Source organism: Muntiacus reevesi, chromosome 12 (assembly GCF_963930625.1).
Source record: "Muntiacus reevesi chromosome 12, mMunRee1.1, whole genome shotgun sequence".
NCBI lineage: Eukaryota > Metazoa > Chordata > Mammalia > Artiodactyla > Cervidae > Muntiacus > Muntiacus reevesi.
Window position 1 is genome coordinate 33,529,344 of NC_089260.1, and position 20,498 is coordinate 33,549,841.

The following is a 20,498-nucleotide window of genomic DNA, read 5'->3' on the forward strand; positions in this document are numbered from 1 at the left end:
GGGGGCACAAAGGAAAAGGAACTAGCTTTACCCAGGTATACACCTAGAGAGACAAAATAGGTATCTAGGGAGACAAAACCTAAATAATTACAATGCATAGTAGAATGATGTAAGGTTTAAAACTGCCCCAATCTAAATTCTGGAACTTCCCCAGGCCGAATGACAGGACATTAAGGAGGTCCCCCAAAGCTTGCAGACCTCTAAAATTATACAGGGTGAGAAAACAGAGTGGGGAGAAAACTTCAGAGAGTACGTCCACACGTGATGGAAACAGGCCCCTAGGTTACCACCTCATCGGCTGTGTGTGGACAGAGCAATGCTTAATCCAGGCTTCTGCTGATGAGCCTGGTGATAACCAGGGAATGCCCTGGGCCTGTTGATTTATGCTCCACTATCTGAAAGATCACTCGGCCACTTTTCTACCCCCTCAAGGGGAACTCAAATGACAGGCTTCAAATGACAGGTCTCACACCAGTCCTGAACCAAGAAGCAGACTGAGAAAGCTGCTGTACCTGGGAATTTCAAAAGCGAATATCTTAGACGTCAAAAGACATGTCAAAAAATCCAATTAATTCACCCCATCTAATCAAATGAGTTAACTGGAAATACAAAGTGATTCTTTTATCTCTACTACTACCTAAATCTGCAAGTCAGCTTACTGGGAGAAAGAAAAGCTGTTTTTATTTTTCGGGGAAGAGATGAGCGAACTGTAAGACAAGGACAGGGCGACAAAAAAAAAAGTTCCTGATTCTTGAATAGAAAACAATATGCAACACTGACCCAGTATTATTCCCAGAAAAAAAAATGACTTTAAATATTTCTTCCGCATGCAAACACACACAAGATTAGAGTCACTATTATGAATAAAATACACACCTGCTTATTCTCTGCAGCCAAGCACTATCGTGTTGGAGATGATAGTGGAAGGTCCCACTTACACTTAATGAACTGTCCCTAGAGTTTCTTTTGCAAAAGCTGATGTTAAAGAACACTATATGATTCTGTGATTTACAACAAGGATATGATCCTGTTCTTTTGGGGGAGGGGAGAAGTAATAAAGTGCCAAGGGATGAGGTGCGGCCGTGTGGTACATCTTAATCACACAGTCAGGCCCGCTTCAGTATGGAATAAAGTAGGAATCAGATCACATCTGGATTTGCTGGCAGAAATGGTTATTTCAGAACAGCTCCTACCACGTGTTTGTTCATAACTGCAGCTGTGTCTCCCAAGAGAAAGAAAGAAAATATAAATTACGATGTGTCTGAACCCTCCCAGATCTTCAGAACACAGGCAAAATTTCCTCCCCAACGTTCACCCTGACTGCAATTACAAGTTTATCATCAAGGGTAGGTACAGCACTGCTTTAACTTAGCACGCAGAAAGGGTCCAGAGGTCTGGTTCCTGCTGCAGCTGATAATGCCTTCCTAAAGAAAAGCCATCAATTGTTAACTATCATGCAAATTTGGGTAGAAAGTTATTCACTGTTATTGCTTCCTGATTTGCTAAGTACCCCATCATGAGGGGACTGCGCCTTCATCTACTTGAATTGAAAGAGAAGAAAAAAGAAAAAAATAGTATTATCTTCTCTGTCTCAAGCAGGTTTAGCTCAGAAAGTCGTTTCAGGTGATGCCACTGGCAAGTCTGCCACTGTTTTACTGCCTTTTCAAAAAGCAGGAACAATGGATGGAAGCGCGGGTTGGGGGAGGATGGATACGTGTATATGTATGATTGGATCATTTTGCTGTGCACTAGAAACTATCAGAACATTGTTAATTGGCTATACTCCAATAAGAAGTAAAAAGTTTAAATAAGAAAAAAAAGAGGCAGGAACAAGAAGATTCATGTCATTGCTCAGCTTCACAGAATGGGTGGGAAGCATGATGTGTACATTTGTAAAAGAAAAAAAAATGTCTAAGACATTAAGTCATATTAATGATCTGCGTCCTTGGTGAAACAACTTCTGGGAAATGAAAATCTGCTGTATTTTGGCAACAGTTACAACAGGTGGTTGGAATTCTGGGCACTTGCCAAACCACCTAGAACTTCTATATGACTAGCAGGCTACTGTATCACATTGCAGGTTACAGTTAGACTGAGCTATAAACAGAGCCAATGGAAGAAATGAAAGGGATGATAAATAGACACAAGCGGTAAATCGGAAGCTCTACAAGACAAACATGATTTAATGACACAGGAAGATTAATGACAGTAACAATGGTTACTGATCGCTTACTGTGTAAGCATTGTTCTAAGCATCTTATGTGTGATATTCACTTAGTCCTCACAGTCACAACCCTATGAAGCAGGAATTATTATCATCCGCATGTTATAAGTGAAGAAATGGGAGGAAAGAAGTCACCCAGGGTTTCATGGCTGGTGGCAGGACTACCATTCAAATTCAAGCCCCTGGTTTCCAGAGCCCAAGAGCATGACCTCCGTGCCACACGGTCACACTCCTGGAAGTCAAGAGGCAGGTGCTTCACTCCCTATTCTGTCACAACCAGCACATGACCTTGGGCAAGTTGCCCAACTTCCCTGAACCTCTACTTCCTTATCTCTATAATACAACAGTTACATCAGATCTTTAAGATCACGCCAGTGATCTTATTTCTCCTCCTTCCAGATAAAACTGACACCACGATAGCATGACGGAACACCAGGCTCCTCTGCTCAGATGAAAAGACAGATGTGAAGACATACGGATGTGTGTACAGACAGACCCGACAGCTCCAATCAGGGATGGACTCACAGGACTCTATGCAAGAACACCAGTAAAGGGAAACCTGAGCACCCAGCGAGGCCCAAAGTGCCACCAACACCCCCGGAAAATCTACTTCATACTTGGAATTTAAGAGCACTTAATCTCTGAGCTTATTTTTATAGAAACTTTAGATTTATTCTGACAGCATCATTTACAGTAGCCAAGACACAGAAACAACCTAAGGACTGATCAAGGAAATGTGGCTCATATAGACAATGGAATATTATTCAGCCAAAAGGAAGAGGGAGGTCTTGCCATTTGGGGCAACACAGATTGCTCTCGAGGGTATTATGGCAGGTGAAATAAGTCAGAAAAAGACAAATACCGTATGAATACCACTTGCGAATGAAAAGTTGGTCAAAAAGTACAAACTTTCAGTTTTAAGATATAATGTATACCTTATATGGGGATATAATGTATAGCATGGTGTCCAGAGTTAACAACACTGTAACATATGTTTGAAAGCTCTTAAAAGAGTAAGTCTTAAAATTTCTCAGCACAAGAAAAAAATTTGTAAAAATGTATGGTGATGGATGTTCACCAAACTTACTGTAGTAACCGTTTCACAATACATACATATCGCTAACATATAGGTGGACTTCCCTGGTAGCTTAGACGGTAAAGAATCTGCCTGCAATGCAGGAAATCCAGGTTTGATCCCTGCATTGGGAAGATCCCCTGGAGAAGGGAACAGCTACCCACTCCAGTATTCTTGCCTAGAGAATTCCATAGACAGAGGAGCCTGGCACAAGATATATATATATAATATTCTACAATATATGTCATCATTTGGCAATATATATGATATATACATATATATGTATATGTAAAATCATTATGATGTACACCTAAAACAAACACAATGTTATATGTCAATTATATCTCAATTTTTCAAAAAGGTCTACTTTGATATTCCATCTTTGTTATTCTCTTTTCAGAGAAGGCAATGGCACCCCACTCCAGTACTCTTGCCTGGAAAATCCCATGGACGGAGGAGCCTGGTAGGCTGCAGTCTACTGGGTCACTAAGAGTCGGACACGACTGAGCGACTTCACTTTCACTTTTCACTTTCAGGCATTGGAGAAGGAAAAGGCAACCCACTCCAGTGTTCTTGCCTGGAGAATCCCAGGGATGGGGGAGCCTGGTGGGCTGCCGTCTATGAGGTCGCACAGAGTCGGACACGACTGAAGTGACTTAGCAGCAGCAGCAGCATTCTCTTTTACCCTATTTGGGTCACTTCTTAGAGGCAGCTAAGTCTAAAATAAGTGGAGGAAAATACTACTCCTTCTCTGAACTTTACTAAACATTTAGGTACTTAAATTTTATCTTCACATAGAATACTGTTCAATTTTTTAAAAAACATGCAGTATAGCTCTACAATCTAAATACAGAGCATATTATACATTTCCAGTCTCTGAATCAGTAAAAGACTGACGACCCTATACTTACAGATTTGCAAGATTACACTTGCAATGCTTAAAAATGCAGTTATCATAAAAGGTGTTGCTTAAAGGTAGCTTTTTTAATGCAGTGCGAATTTTAAAGGAGCGTGCAGCATTTAAGAAATGATGTCTTCAAGAAAAATTTATTCTCTGTTGCTCAGTAAAGCTGAAGCATCTCGGTATTAGATCCGTTCTGATTAGATTTTCAGATTGCTTCAGATATACAGAACTAGAAATCATTTTGGAAAATGACCTTCCCAAGCTTTGTAAAAACATAAAACATAATTCATATTTAATCAAGTGTCATACGATGGCCACTAAACCAGAATCTTTATTTAAGACCTACTAAAAAGCCAAGTAAGTGTGAGCCAGTGTCTTCTCTCTGATCTACACACCTTGAATACTTCTACGCAATATCCGTACAATTCCACAAGCTAACACAAACAAGTCAGCAGATTTCTACATGCAGGAAATGGAGGCCAATGGGAGAAACAATGGAATACCTTCCCTCTGCTTTTTTCTCCTTTGCTTTTTAATTAAATGATAAATCTCAATATGAATTCATTAGAAGCCTGATAGCTCAATTAAGCACTGTGTTACTATATACTCTGGGGCAACGCTTCAATATCAGTTACAGAGTTGGGATGTAACCTGAGCAGGAAATGAAAGCCAAAAGTTATATTCAACCTACCATTTGGGAGAAAAATTGCAATTAAGGGGGGACAGAAAGTCCCAATATCTACAGACTGTTAAAATTAAATGACAAAAACACCATAATGGTTTCTCCTGTAGCAATAAATTCTTTAGATTCACATTACATAGTAAAGCCTGTCAGTTCATTTTAATTTGGTTTCACCAATAGCTTATTCAACAGAATAGGAACAAAAAGAAAAAGAAAGAAAGGCAACTACTGTGGAGGGGGAGAAAAAGGTTATTGGAAGAAATATCCCCTTTGGAAATAAAAAGAAACTGGATGAATCAGTAAATGATGCACTTGGGGAAAATACGGGGATTCCTGGGCTATAAACCAAAGACAGGGACACCTGCAGACCCATACATTGAATAAATGGTTAACAGCATTTTGATTAAACACAGTAATCAAATAAATAAATGTTAAAGAAATGTAATTAAATACATGCAAAATAAATGAATAAGTGTGATTTACCTAATAAATAATTTTTTAAAATTTACAAATAAACGTAACTTGTTTAAATAAATGTAATTTCTCTTTTTCATTTATCCAACAAAACCTGAGTGCCCAGTGGGGGTGGGTCAGGCACAGCGCTGGGCTGAGAGGATAGGGCAGTGAGTGAGTTCAGCGTCACTTTACTGACGGGGCCTTCCTGCCCCACATTTACTGTAAATGCCCCACTCCCGCTCTCACTGTGCATCCACATCACGTAGTGAGCATTCCTAAACACCTGAACTTCATCTCCAGAGAGTCTGATTGGCCAGGAGTAGGACCTGGGCCCCAATTCCAGAAGCTCCCCAGCTTGAGATCCAACGTCTTCACCCCTTCCCGTGGGTTGTTTTCTTCCCAGGATCTAAAGCATTCTAACACAGGCCACAACAGACATGGTTATCAGTCTCCCATCGTTAGACTGGGACCACCGTGGGGCAGGAATGTGTGTCTGTTTGGTTCACTGTTGAATCCCCAGTGCCTGGAAAACAGTAGGTGCTCAGTAAGTATCAGCTGAGTAAGTTCAGTGACAAACCAACCTGAAGCCTCCCCTCAGGGCCCATACAATTACTGGGGAGAGAGAAAAACAGATAGTTAAACAAATGGAAAAAAAAACACAGCCGTGCCAGATAGAACAGTTCTCCAAGAGCCCACAACAGGGGATTGTGACCAAGTCTGGGGCATCAAGGAAGTGACTCTGGAAGAAATTAATGGAGCAGGGGACAGCTTTCCAAGAAAGAAAGAGGAGGGCATGCGGGGAAAGAAAGAGGAGGAATAAGACTCCACTAAGAGCCTGAGGACAGAAAGGCAGGTGGAGCTGCACCAACCCCGGCCCCCACCCCCGCCACACTGTATGGATAAGCCACGAGAAGCCCCCGAGGCAAATCCGAGTACGGTGGTGGCATGGTCCTATGTTTATCAGAGCCGCTGCGGATGCCTTCCACCAGTCTGTCAGGATGCCGGCATACATGCAGGGTGTGTGAAACCCATTCCAGACTTCCACCCATCAGTTCCCATGCTGGACGCCCCTAGAAAAGGGGAAAGAGCAGGACATGTGCCCCAACGCACCATCCAGGGCAGCCTCTAAGCTCGAGACAAGCGGCTCTTCACCCCTTTAAGGGCACGTGCCCTCTCTAATTCCTAGCCTCCACACTCCACACCTGGGGCAAGCTCTTTACCTGAGCCCAGGGCCCAAGTCACTTGAAGACTAGTCAACCAAGAATAACATCACAGGCCCACACAGCAATATTAGAAAACTTCATATTTCTCATTACAGTACTGATATGTATCATAAAACCCCAGAAATCTGAGTTAGCAACAAATACCAGAACTTTGATACAAATCCCAAGGACACCCCTTGTATCCCGAGCCCTTGGGGAACTTGCTGAGCTTAGTATTAATAGATAAGCTTTCAAATGGAGAGCTTCTTTTTAGGGCCACCAAAATGTTTTTATTTTCACTAAGGTGGTTAAAATTTAAAAAGTTATAAAACTCATTACATGCTCCCCTACTTTCTTAAACAAAGGCCAGTGTACACAAGTGATGGCTTGTGGTCGGCACTGTACCATGGCACAGTTTATCTGATATTTACAGAAGCTCTGGTTGGTGTGACCGCCACAGTGCTAGGTGGCAGGACTCACAGGCACACTTCTGGGGTATCTGTAGGTCACATTCAGGCTCTGGGCCAGCTGAGCTGAAATTGCAGGGCTTCTTGAATGGATAAGAAGATGTGGTACATATATAAAATACAATATTACTCAGCCATAAAAAGGAATGAAATTGTGCAATTTGCAGAGATGTGGATGGACCTAGAGACTGTCATAAAGAGTGAGTAAGAAAGAAAAACCAATACCGTATAACATCACTTATATGTGGAACCTAGAAAAACAATACAGATGAACTTAATGTGCAAAGCAAAAACAGAGACACAGATGTAGAGACACGGATACCAAGAGGGAAAGGGGACAGTGGGGTGAATTGGGAGACTAGCACTGATACAATGGATAAAATTAGTGACTAATGAGAACCTACTGTACAGCACAGGGAACTCTACTCAAGGCTCTGTGGTGACGTAAAGAACAAGGAAATCCAGAAAAGAGGGAAAATGTGTATCTGTACGGCTGGTTCACTTTGCCGGACAGCAGAAACTAACACAACTACACTACCACAAAAATAAATTTTTTTAAAAACTGCAGAGCTTCTTTACTTCTTCTGGGTGTTATCCCTTCCTGGCCTGCTTCCTTCTATTTGGGTTTCCAACTGTCCCTTCTTCCCAGACCTGACTTCCCAAGAATCGCTCTCTCTTTAAATGGATTGCTTTGAATCTGCTGTGAGCTTAGAAACCAGATTACCAAGCTGGTTAGGACGGTCTCTTCTTCAGTAAGATGAAATCAATTCTAGGTGAGAAACACGAGTGATACTCTATAAATCAATCACGATATTGTTGACGTCTGTGTGTGGTCTTTATGACATCAGCTCCAGCTGTGCGGAAGCAATAGACGCCAATGTGAAGAACGCAGGCGCAGAATGCGTACCAACGGCCCTTGGTTGGTATCCTTGCTGTGTGCACTTAGGCAAGTCACTTATAAAGATTCTCTGAACTTCGTTCTGCATCTCAAATGCAAATCTTCCTGCTTGGGTGGACATAAAGATTCAAGAAGATACTGCCCATTACCCAGCACACCGTACGCTCTCAAGAATGCTATCATCATCATCAAGCAGGCTCAAATCTGTCAGTGCCAACAGGATATGGCTTCAACAGTGTTTACCACAGCCAACTTCCCCTAACCACAGCCCCCCGTTTCAGGAAGCAACTTTAGGCTGCTCTTTGCAAAAGGATAGCCACCAATTCAATCAAGAATGACAATCAGACAGGGCAACGTTTTAACTGATGAGGTCGCCACCAGACCCAGAGACATGGCCTAATAAGAATGTCTCTCCCTCAAAGGAGTAAGGATCCCCAGGGCAGCCAATCAGGCTGGTTTCATCCAGGGCCTACATGAGAGAATTCAGGAAAGACTGGCCCGTGGTTGGCAGACACACAGAGGGACAGAGATGTCAGCCAGGGCAGAGATGAAGGTCCAGATGGAGATGCCCAGGTGTTGCACTGGGTCCTGAGAACTCACTGGAGCAGTTCCAGCCCAGCTTCTGTGTGCCCTTCACAATAAATCCTGTGACATAAGGTGGCTTGAGTGATACTCTGCTCTTTGCAACCTAAGGGCCTATGGAACCAACCCATTCATAAGTGATATCCTTCCAAAAGTTACCCTCAACCGATCAGGGTGCCGAAATCACCTGCAAAAGTGACCATCTGCATTCTTGGAGCAGTTGCCCAGGGAACTTGGAGGATGTGGAGGCAAGGCAGTTCCTGACTGCCCCAGAAACAGCCTGCTCCGCCGGCTTGCACCCTTGCCCAGTCCACCTGCAAGCTCCAACGCCCATCTACGTCTTTCCACAGCCCACAGAAACAATGGGTGGCCTTCCAGAGCACCTACCACAATTTCCTGAGGATTACACATCAAGAAAGAGGTGAGCAGTTATTTCTGTGGCTTAGTTAAGAGCCAAGTTATGAAACGAAGCAAACCTCTGTGGCTGATTAGAAAATGGCAGGAAGATGGTTTTTAATAACCACCACCACCTTGTAGAGCACATTAGCATTTACCAGTTTTTGCATCAGAAGCATGCACCCACACACACTACCTCCTTTCAACGTCCCGGTGAGGGGTTGTGATCCCCACTCACAGATGTGGAAACTGAGGCTGAGAGGTTCATCAATTAATCCAGAAATGTGTGTGGGTCAGTGACTTCCCTGGTCTGGGGTCACTGCACTCTTCTAAAGGGCTTTGCAGGAGACAAGAGGGTACACAAGACAAGGAAAGTTCTCCAAAATTCCCACTGCTGCTCAAAGCAATTATGATGCAAAGAGAGCCTAACTTACTAGGCGTAAGGAGTGTGGTTCACTTTGTTTTCTATCTTGGTTTTTTGTTTTTCTTTTCTTCTTGGCCACACAGAGAGGCTTGTGGGATTTTAGCTCCCTAACCAGGGACTGAACCCAGGCCCTCAGCAGTGAAAGCCCTGAGCCCTAACCAATTCCCCTCTGACTTGGAATTTAAATCACTTAGAATAGTGCCTCATCTGCACTTAGAATCCCAGATCTGACCTGGACACTCCACACGCAAAGCCACCTGCCTCAGTTCACCTCCAAGGAACTATAAACTCAACAGCCAAAGAGAAAAGAGATGAGGGACTTTGAGCGACTGATACAATTAACTTAAAAAATGACACCTACCCAGGTTAGGCCCACAGATTCTGAGATCCCAGGAAAGGATTGCAGAATGCAGGGAGGAAGAAGTCTGCTCAGTAAGAGACACAACAGAGGTTTTTGGCTCCAGCAAAAACAAAACTTCAAAGGGATCAGAGCTGTGGAAGCTTCAGAGACCCCCTGCAGGACCAATTAACACCTACAAATGTTTATCTAAGCAGTCATTTCAGGATGGCTACTTCACTAAATGGGTGCTCAGACTCAACTCAAGAACAGCTATTCCTCCAAAAGGGACCTGGGTGGGGGTTGGGAGAAAGGAAGTGCTGTATTTTCTGAGAGAGACCTTAGTCAAGAAGAAAACAAATCCTCAGTACAGTGAAATTCATCACAGGTCCAAGTATAATAAAAGATGGGAAACAAAAAAAAAAAAAAAGATGGGAAACAAGTTAAATCTGTTAACTAAGAAAATGGAAATCAACTAGGATACAGCCATGAGTTACTAAAAAGAACTATGCAGCCATTAAAAATCCTACTTTAATATTTTAATAGGATTTTCCTATTTAAAGGGAGAGGAAGATGCTCTGAGATAATGTTAAGAAAAAAGTAACATGTAAAAATACATTTAAAGTCGGACTCTGACTTCATAAAACCCACAGACAAGGCTGGCCGGAAGTTTGCTGTATTCGCTCCTGGATGCCCCAAGCTTCAACACTTATGTGTCTGGCACAAACAAGACACTTAAAGAAAATGTGTCAGATTCATTATTTACTATTAACTAAGCAGTAATTAACATATCTATACAAGGTACTTGGATACGCAGAGACAGAATGACATAATCACAGAGGTGTACATGTTGGTTATAAAAGGCCAACTTCTGAAGTTTAATAATAGTGGTGAGCTCTAATTGTGGGGATTTAGAATAGAAACTTGATTTTCATATTCATATCTTTTGCATTTGCCTAATTTTCCACAAAAGCTCTGCAGTGTTGGTTGTGGTTGTGGCAGTCACTCAGTCGTGTCTGGCTCTTTGTGGCCCCATGGGTTACACAGCCCACCAGGCTCCTCTGTCCATGGCATTCTCTAGGCAAAAATACTGAAGTGGGTTGCCATTCCCTTCTCCAGGGGATCTTCCTGACTCAGGGATCGAACCCAGGTCTCAGGCTCTGCATAACTTTCATAATTTTTTAACTGCTGTTTTTCTATAGGGATCATGAGGGTAGGGAGCAGTGGGGTGCTCTACTCGAGAAACTTGGCCCGTTCTGCCAGAAGTGGAACCTTCCAGGGGGTCTCCCATCTCTACAGGATCACACCTTCTTACCTGGGGCAACGATCACTCTCGTACCATCTCACAGGTTCACTGACACCTCGGACAATCACTCCTGTACAATCTCACGGGTTCATGACACCCAGTACAGGGCAAACCCCGCCAGGTGCTATCAGTGAGGGCAAAGGTCACATGCAGTTCACTTCCTCATTTTTCTGGGACGAGCTCTAGGAGAGAGTGAAAGCCAGAATCTACATAGACAAAGTTGTTAACACCCCTTGAACGGAAGAGCTGAAGGAGTTCAATGTTTTTGCTGTTCAGTCGCTAAGCTGTGTCTCTCTTTGACAGCATGAACTGCAGCAGGCCACGTTGATAAATGGGACCATCTTGATCCCATCTCTGAGCCAAACTTTTCCTTGGAAAACATGTATAGAAAGGAAAGCAGTAGCGGGGGCTGGGGGGAGATATGATGCACAAACACTGGAATGATAGTAAACTCACTGACACACAGCTGTGAGCGGGTGCGCATTCTCTTTGGTTCTTTAAGGCGGTAACATCCTGTAGGGGAAAGAGCACTGTCTTCAGCATTCAGAATGCCTGGTTCGAACACTGCCATGTCCTCACCAGATCCAACTGTGGCTCCTTACTTGCCCTCCTCGAGGCCTGCACTCCTATCTGTAAAATGGAGATTTTACACTGGTTGAAAGGCTTAAAGGCGCTAATAAAGGCAACGTAACGTCAGGCACTGGACAAACGCCATGCAGTTGTGAGGAGCTCCTTACGCATTAGAGGAGCTCGGTCACTGAACAGCAGAGCTTTGAAGGAAAACCAGATGGTTGTTGAGCTCAAGGAAACGCGAACTCCTGTGTTCACCTCCAGACACAAACACACTCCAGAGTCTGGGGCATCCAGTGACCGCTGAGCCAGAGAGGCTCCTCTGAAGAGGTGGGAAAGTGACGGTCACGAGCGAGCAGCAGGCTCCAGGGAAATGAAAGGAGCCACACAGCTTGGGCTGGAGCCCCCACAAGCTGTGCAGCCCACAAGGATGCCCCTCACCAGAGCAGGCCTCAGCTTACTCACCTGGAACACGACCTGACGAGACACCCGTGAGCAGGGGAGCCAGGCCCCACCAACACAGCCTTTGGAGTGACCTCAGCATACTCAAGGCCACTGTCAGCAGGTGTCTCACTGCCACGGTCCTGGGGAGGCACATCCACAGGCCTTCCAACGAAGGGACACGCGTTTTGTCCAGGTCTGTGCCATCCAAAGCTGAGGTCCCAGTCACGGGGCCGACCAACAGTGGCCTCTCACGGGCAGGGCCTTCCTAGCAAGCCATTCTCTGCAGGCTTAGGTCCAGGATTCTACTGGCAACTGTCATTTGTTGAACTGGACTCAATCAATCTGCAACGTCCTTAGCAGCAGCACACGGAACCCCAACCTTCAGGGATTCCCCACAAATGAGGTCCTTGGGCTCTCTCCAGAAAGCAAGTTCAGAGCAACTGAGAAAAGGGCGGGCGGGGGAAGTGGGGAGGAGTGTTAGAGAAAGTTTTAGAACCTCAGTTCAAGAAGACACAATTGCCAACTTCAAGATTAGCCTAGGGCTGGCCTTAGCTTTATTTTAAAACTGTGCTTTTGTGGTTTATTTTAGAAATGTGTTGGTGCTACTGTACATCTGTGGGGGAAAGGGAGTTTCTACATTTAAAACCTGAGAAGCACAATTTCCACCTTTCATTCCTCCAAGGTTCCCTGCTGGATCTCGAACATGCTCAGGTGTCTAGGAACATAGTTTGGGGAAAGGGGGAAGAAACACATCATTTACTTGTACACATTTTGTGCTTGCCATAAACGCATCTGAATTCAGCTTCTCATTCAGGGAATTAATTCCTTGAGGCCAAACTGAAAGGTTCCCACAACTCCTACTCAGACACAACAGCTCCAGGGACCTCCAACTTAGTTGGCAATGAAAAGAAATATGCAAGCCCGAGAGCAAAAGTTCTCAAGTCTGACAATGCCCTTTAGTCGTGGCTATGCATCACCCCTAAAACTAGATGACAAATTATGCATGTATGTGCTTTCTTTTTTTTTTTTTTTTTTTCTCACAAAGCTTGTCCAAAGTCTTTATCAGCTTCCCAAGTGAGTTCAAGAGAAATCCTATAAGAAACACCATCAACAAGGACCTTTCAGTGGCTGGAGACCTTTCAAGTGTGTCCGTAATTAAAGATAGAATATTGTAGGTTAAGGGAGAGAAAGTCAGAAAAAGATTTACTTTCTAGGACTACCCCTGCCACAAACCAGTTTTCTGACCTTAAGCAAATCCATCAGTCTATCCCTCAGTTTCCACATCAGTAAAAGGAGGATGTTTGGAAGTTGAATGATCCCTTAACCTCGGGACCCTTAAAAATACCAGGATTGTGAGCTTCAACAAACACCGGAAAAAGGTGTCCAAAAGGCCTGCACAGAATCCTGCCTGTTACCAGAAGAGCGCCTTAAAATATTCTCCACCGCTTTCCTCGGAGGGGTCAAAGATAGAAGCCACCTCTCATTTCCTTCTCTTTCTTCTATTTCAGAAAGCCAAATTTGAAGTTTCACAATAATGCCCTCTGAAGGGATCTGAACTACGAACTTCATGCAAAAAATACAGTCATTCTGTAAGAATGCATAAGAAGCTCAAAAGATGTAAAATAGAATTTCTCTAAAGCCTCATTACAAATCATGTAATCACCGCATCAACTTCTTTTAGCCGGCGTCATCTACATCTGTGAATATATGTAACTGATGAAAATTAATTATGAGTGTCATAAAAATGGATGTTCTAATATAATCCTAGACGTCTGGGTCACAACTATTGCTCTATTACAAGAGAAAAGTCTTTCCCTTTATTCCACGTAGCTCTTCTATACCTTTAGCAATAAATGTCTACTTTTCACAAAAGTGACGGTGAGGTGAAGAAACTAAATATTTATTGTCACTCAAGGCTAAATTTCACTAAAAGCAGCTTTTTTAGTTGTACATATTCTATGGTATCCTAACTTGGCCATGAGACTGTAAATTTTCAATCTAATTATCATTCCCCTAATACTAGAGCAAACTTATATGTAGTTACTTGTGGCAGCAAATTAAACTGAAGCATTTTCATAGACACTTGCTAATAAAAAAAAAAAAGAAGTAGATGAAAACAGATTCTGTTTTCACAAACCATTATCAAGTGAACGCTTACAGAGTGCCCTGAAGCCATCTAAAACCCATTCCACCAAAGGATAAACTAAGGTTCAAGATGATGAATCAGAAGTCACACCATAAGGCAGTATGAGAAGTCGAACTTAGATGACTTCTATAGACCTAACTGCAACATCCTCCTCTAGAATGCTGGAATGAGATTAGCATTTGATTGGAGGAGTTCTGTGTCTGATACATGCACGGCTGACTTCCAGAAAACATCAGGATAAATAGCAAAGTACAGTAGTTGGGCTTACTTGAGAGCATAAGACAGGTTGTGCTCACCTGTCTCACCACATCAGAGCTCATTCTTCATCTTCATATCTTCCAAAGTCAACACAATAGGCAATCATGTTTGCAAACACCATTTCTCAATGATAAAGCATCCAGATAACTCAGTGAGAGGAATGAGTTAAAACTCCAGGTCAACCAGGCCAATGAATACAAACGTTCTACAGCACCATCCCATCCCAGGAAAAGAGGTTAGCCCTGGAAAGTATGCAAAAGAGGAATGAAGAAAATCCAGAAGTGGCTGTGAAAGAAATCCCTGCTCAGGAGAAAGAGGCAACTTGCCTTCCTCACTAAATGCCACTTTTCAAAGGAGACTCAATCTTGAGGGCCTGACCCCTTGTGGCCTTAAACATAAACCAAAACAAGGACGTGGGTGTCAAATTTCTTGGCGCAATCACAAAGGGGTCAAAAATTAGAGAAATTTAATGAGCAAAAATTAAAGTTTCTAGGAAACGAACCCCTCCTTCCCTCATTGCCAAAATCTCTAGAAAAACGCTTCAGCAGAGAATGTAGACATTTAATATTCATTTGAGGCCTAGAAGGGTAAAGCAGATATGATTGTTTTATTGGATGGAGGGTGTTTCCCAAATAAATGTACAATTCCAATTTCTTAAGGTAAGATCTCAGGTCCAGCTCCTTTAGAAGAATGAAGACCATCATGATCTTTCTACAAAATTCAGTGAGACTGCTTTAGACTGAAAGGTTAAGACTTCATCTCAAGTTACTCCACCAAAAACCAGACAAAGAAATTCTTCAAAGGCTATGAGCCTTTTTTTCCTACAAGCACCCACAGGAATAGGTCAATGTAAATGTCGTGTAAACAAAGCATTCATTACCAACCACAGTTTGTTTCTTTTGTGAGAAAAACTGAAGCCAGGGCAACTGCACCCAACATTCACAGGTAACTGCCCCTGAAGCAGGGAACAATTTAGATTCATAATTGACCCTGCAGCCTCAGGCTTTGCTTATGCTTGAAAGGTAAGAGGTGCTGGGAGTTGGGGAATCCCAGTGTTTGATCCCTTCTCCTTTACTGTCTACGATCAAGTACAGGGGGACTTGAACTTCCCTTCCAACCCCTCCAACAGAGGCCTGAGTGTCTGAGGAAATCCACAGACAACAATCAAACCTTTCATTTCAGGGCCCTTTCCCCACCATGCCCCTTCCTGCTCCAATCAGGTCTAAGAAGCGTTTCCCCTATTCTGCATTTCATGAATCAATTGCAAAATCCGCCAACCTCTGCCAGTTACTCTTGTACTCAGCGGAGAGGCTCCCCTTGCTTCCTTGGGTAGCACAAGGCTGCTCTGGTTTTTAACTGGCGTAACGTGGAAATGCACCGTAGGAGCTCGCTAACTCTTTCAAAGCCAGACACATGTGGAGAAACTGGAGCTCCCACCCCATCGTCCAGGAAACGGACCCTCCAAGCTCAGGTTAAAGCCCATTGGTGGAAACTAGTTTTGACCTCCCCAAGTCCAGTGTGTCAGTTACCATCACCCTGAAGGAAAAGGAAGAGTGAGAAAGGCTACAAAGTCTCCAGCTCAGTTACTTAGCAACTGGACAAAACTTGCTTCACTCCAGAGGGTGAGGAGGCATCTTACCACCCATTCAGAGAGTTAACAGTCTCCGATTTACATGCAAATTGATAAAGACAAAAGGAAAGAGGAAATCTAAATTAGCAACTGGAGTTTACAGCAGTAGAGCTGAGGCCCAGATTTACAAACAGCTTTCTCCCAGGGGGGGAGGCAGGATATATACAGACCAACAAGCACACATGAATGAATGCATGAATGCATGCATGCATGCAAGACCACAGGCCCTAACCGGCTTACAGTCTCCCTTCATAAAAGTCAATGCCGTCTGGGAGTAGGGAAGAGACAGGCACAGAAAGTTTAGGAGCTAAAATTAGAGCACTTCCACTACTAACACACATTTAAGGTTTATGGAAAGATGACAAGTGGGGGGTGGGAGAATTCCAGGGAAAGCAGCTTCCCCTCCCTCCTCGAGAGAACAGCAAATAAAGCATCAATCTTGGGTGGAAGGTCCCTAGACTGGGTGGATTCACAGTCTCTGGGGTCCCTATATCCTCTCACCAACACTCTCCTGGCTCCGCCAGTGAAGCGCAGGTTCCCAACTTGGATCAAACCCACACCCTTCATAGAAGACACATCACCCTGAAGGTTTTCCAAGCAAGAGGGAGACACTGTCACGTACTTGGCCCAAGAAAGTGCTCCAGGCTTTTCCGTTTGCCCGAGGAGCGCCAAGTCTGGGTCCTCAGCTCTGAGCCACACACCAGAGAACCACGCCGCTCTGTCCCAGGCTTGGAGCAAGAGGAAGAGGACCGGAGGGGCTCCCCGTCCCACCCCCATTCCCCGACCTCACGCCTGGACGCAGGCGGCAGGGCCCGGGCTAAGCCGCGGAGGCCGCCACTTACTTCTCGTACTCGGCGTTGTCCCGGTCACAGCGGGCGTCCTTGTGCTTCTGCCAGTCCTTGCCATGCTTGCAGGTGGTGAGCAGCACTACGTCCTCCCCGTTATGGACGTGATATAAGGCATTCCTGGTGTCTGACCCTATCCCTGTCAGGTACCTCTTCCCCTTGAAGACCAGCATGTACTTCCTGAGAGGAGGGATAGTGTTAAACTTCAAAAACCCCCTCTCCCCTCCTGTCCTGGGATGATCCTTAGAAAAGAGGGGAATAGAAACATCAAAGTTGGGTCGGAAGTTTTCAGTACTGATGCTGGCTTTAGCCAGCATCGCCTGGCCGATGTCAAACCCCACGTCCTCGGTGTAGTCAGGCCAAGTGCCGGAATATAAATTAAAAATTAAATGATTCCTACCGTTGTTCCACAAGTGGAGGCTCTGCACTTTGGATCTCAGATTGTGCACATACTGAGGTGACAACTGGTCTCGGTCTAAAGTGTCCAGACTCAGGACAAAGACGCACGCCTGGCTGGGGTCCGAGGTGTAGAACCTGGAGCCCTCGATGGCCGCTAGAATGTTTTGGTAACTTTCGGCGATTTTCTCCCCTTTTTGCTGTGGGTAAACGTAGACTTTGAAGCCGTTTTTCTTGCAAAGGGTGAAATCGAAGCAGGACTCCATGCGGCACTTCTTGCCTTTGTAGATGCTCGAGTTGGCCTCTCGCTTCTGCCGGGGCGAAACGTGCACACTGGAATCCTCGTTTTCCAATTGATCCCAGGGGACGAAGGGGCGCAGAGCGTCCGGGAAGCGGGGCCAGAAATGATCCGGACTCGGGTGGTGCAAGCCATTCCGACCGCTGTGCTCTTCTCTCCGGCTGTGGCTTCTCGATGCCCTAAACTGCAAGCCTCCGAAATAAAACAAAAGGGCGAGACAAGAGCCAGCTGAGAGCAGGATGAAATAGCGTTTTTTGGCCTGCATGTGTCCTGCCTGGGTCAAGAGGATTGTAAATAAACAGAAGAATCACCCAAGTTTCCCAATCAACACTTTCAGCTCCAGTCCGCCATCTTCCCGCCCGTAAAGACTTCAAACTCTCCGCTCCCACCTTCTCTGGATGCCTTTCCCCAAGCCGTGGACTGATCCAGCGCATGTGGGCGATTTCTTTAACTTTCTCCCCTTCGGTCTTTCATCTTTGGGTTGCACAATGGACGGGAGAGAGCGGGGCGGAATATCTCGCACCCAGGGCGGGCGAGCAGCGTACTGTAATTCTCTTGCATGCAACAAGACCGAGGAAAAGAAAGAGAGGGGGGAAAAAAGCTCCCAATGCCCAATCAATGGCAAGACGAAGTGATTTCCTTGCCTCTCGGATTCCTCTCGGCAGCGTGGAAAACGAGCCCCTGGAAAGCAACTTCAACTCATCCAGGCTCCCGTGCAGAACACTCCGGTTCCAACAAGTCAGCCGATCCCCGGGTTCAGCCGGCTAGTGCATCTTGCAGCTGGGGCGCCGTAACCTCACAAATCCCTGCATCTCTCTTTATTCCCTTCTGCAGCGGCTCCGAGACTCCGGCGGTGTTTACTCCTGCGCTCGCGGGGCCGGCCCCCGGGACGCGCGGCGGCCCGGCTGGAGAAGACTGGAGGCGGCGGCGGCGGCGCTGGGTGACGGCGGCGGCGCGTCCTCCCCGCGGGCAGTGCCGGCCCCGAGCGGCGCTTCCCAGGCCCCCGCGCGATCGCTGCCGACCGCCGCGTTCGGTCGCCGAATGTTACCCGGTTCTGAATGTTACACTTACACATTCCATTCCCGACACGACAGCGCTGACCTCATCCATCCACGCAGCCCGCGCTGCCATTGGCCAAGCGTCACGTCCGGGGGGGGCGGTGCTTCCGCTGCGCCCATTCATAACCCCCGGCCACCGGCAGAGGCGCCGGCGCGGCGCTGGGGGTGCGGGCGGCGCGGGGACCCCGGGGCGCCTCGGCCGGGCCCCCGCGGGCAGAGCGCGGGGCTGCCCCGAGAGAGTCCCGCGGCCCTTCGGCGCGCCGGGATCCGGATCCCGGCCTGGGCCGCACCACCTGCAGCCGCCGCGCCGGGAAACGAGCGCCTCCCAGAGGCGCCTGCGGGCGCGCTGAGGCTGGGGAACCAGGGACCGGCGGGCGCTTCCCCGGCCCGCTGCTCCGGCTGCCCCGGTCGTCCTCGAGAATTCCTACTCATCGGCCGCCTGCCGGGAACGCCTCCCCGAGCGGGCGGCGGGGAGTGTTCGGGTTCCTGGAGAAGGATGCTCGAAAAGTGGAGCAGTGGGGCGAGCCCTTGGGCTGCAGGAGGAAAAAGAAAAAGACTTCATAGAAAGCGACCGCTGACCAGAAGGATGCCCTCTCTCTGCCCACCTTCCAGCCTCTGAGGGCCCCAAATTTTCCTTCCTACAAAGCATTTAAACAGGTCCCTTATCCCCTAAATGTTTGCTGTGTCGCTTCAGTCGTGTCCGACTCTTTGCCACCCCCATGGACTGTGACCCGCCAGGCTCCTCTGTCCATGGGATTCTCCAGGCAAGAATACTGGAGCATGTTGCCATGCCCTCCTCCAGGGCATCTTCGCAACCCAGGAATCGAACCCATTATCTCCGGCGTCTCCTGCATTGCCCATCTTTTTTTTCTTACCCCCAAGGAACCACCCCAATCCCCATTAATAAAAAGAAAATGCTACAACCAAAAGGAATTGTTTCGATTCTTCCTGTCTGTCTGTGCACTAATTCACCTATCCCAAATCACCAGTAACTTTCCGCGCATCCTTTCCCAGTTTCCGGAAGCCCTTTGTCTATTCTCTAGAAAGCTTCCAAGAGATCCAATCACACTGTGGAAAAAAGAAAGAGCTTCTAATACCCGAGAATCACCCGGTTGATTTAAGCTCCTCCCAGTACCGAAAGAGATGTTACTCTCTTTTGCGGGGAGGGGGAATGGTTTTTAAGGAGCTGTCTCCGAGGAATAGATGACTGGTAGAATGGCCAGCTGTAGATGAGACACTTGAGGCAGGAGATGACCTTTTTTGCCATTAGTACAAGCTAGTCCTTCCTTCAACAGCCCTCCCACACCCCAGCCATAAGCCCCTGCTACCCTCAGGGACCCATCACTGGACAAATCAGATCCAGAGACTCTCTAAAGATCCTCCAAGACTGCAAAGATACGCTCCCAAACAGTACTTCTGGTCAAAGCCAAGTCCCTGGCCTTGCAGCCTGAATTCTGCTTTACTGGGAACACCTCCTACCCTCTTCCCCAGCCTAAGTCACAGGGGCCTGGCCAAACTCGACAAACAGTTGCCTAGGGCAGCAAGCTGTTTAGTGATTGTTTATTATGGGAGGGACTGAGAGCCAGGGACAGACACATCCCAGTTTTCCCCAAGGCTGCAAAAAAAAAAAAAAAGAAACTCCATCGGGTGTGGACAAAGGACATCGTTATAAATGAAGCAGGGTGAAACGATCAAGTGGAAAATTTTAGACATTTGTTGTTTCAGATTTGTTTTTAATAAAGGGGTAAAGGGGCCTGGGTGGGACGTTGCTGTACCTTTCTGAAGTCTTGCCCTATCTCTGGCCTGCCAAAGATGAGATAGCTTTTCCAGATTTGACGTGTACTCCCTGCACAATCAGACAGGCCTGGGACAGAAATGAGGATTCAGTCATCTTCCAGAT

The 20,498-nt window shown here is 46.0% G+C and overlaps 1 protein-coding gene across 1 annotated transcript in view; it reads right to left on the reverse strand.

Annotated features, from left to right (window-relative positions):
* Positions 1–18,586, reverse strand: part of EXT1 (exostosin glycosyltransferase 1) — a 306,543-nt gene extending 287,957 nt beyond the window's left edge. Inside the window, exon 1 of the mRNA XM_065902829.1 lies at positions 16,844–18,586. Within this exon, the coding sequence (XP_065758901.1) occupies positions 16,844–17,805 (962 nt within the window). The 5' untranslated portion in view covers positions 17,806–18,586. The remainder of the gene's footprint in view (positions 1–16,843) is intronic.
* Positions 18,587–20,498: the final 1,912 nt, after the last annotated feature.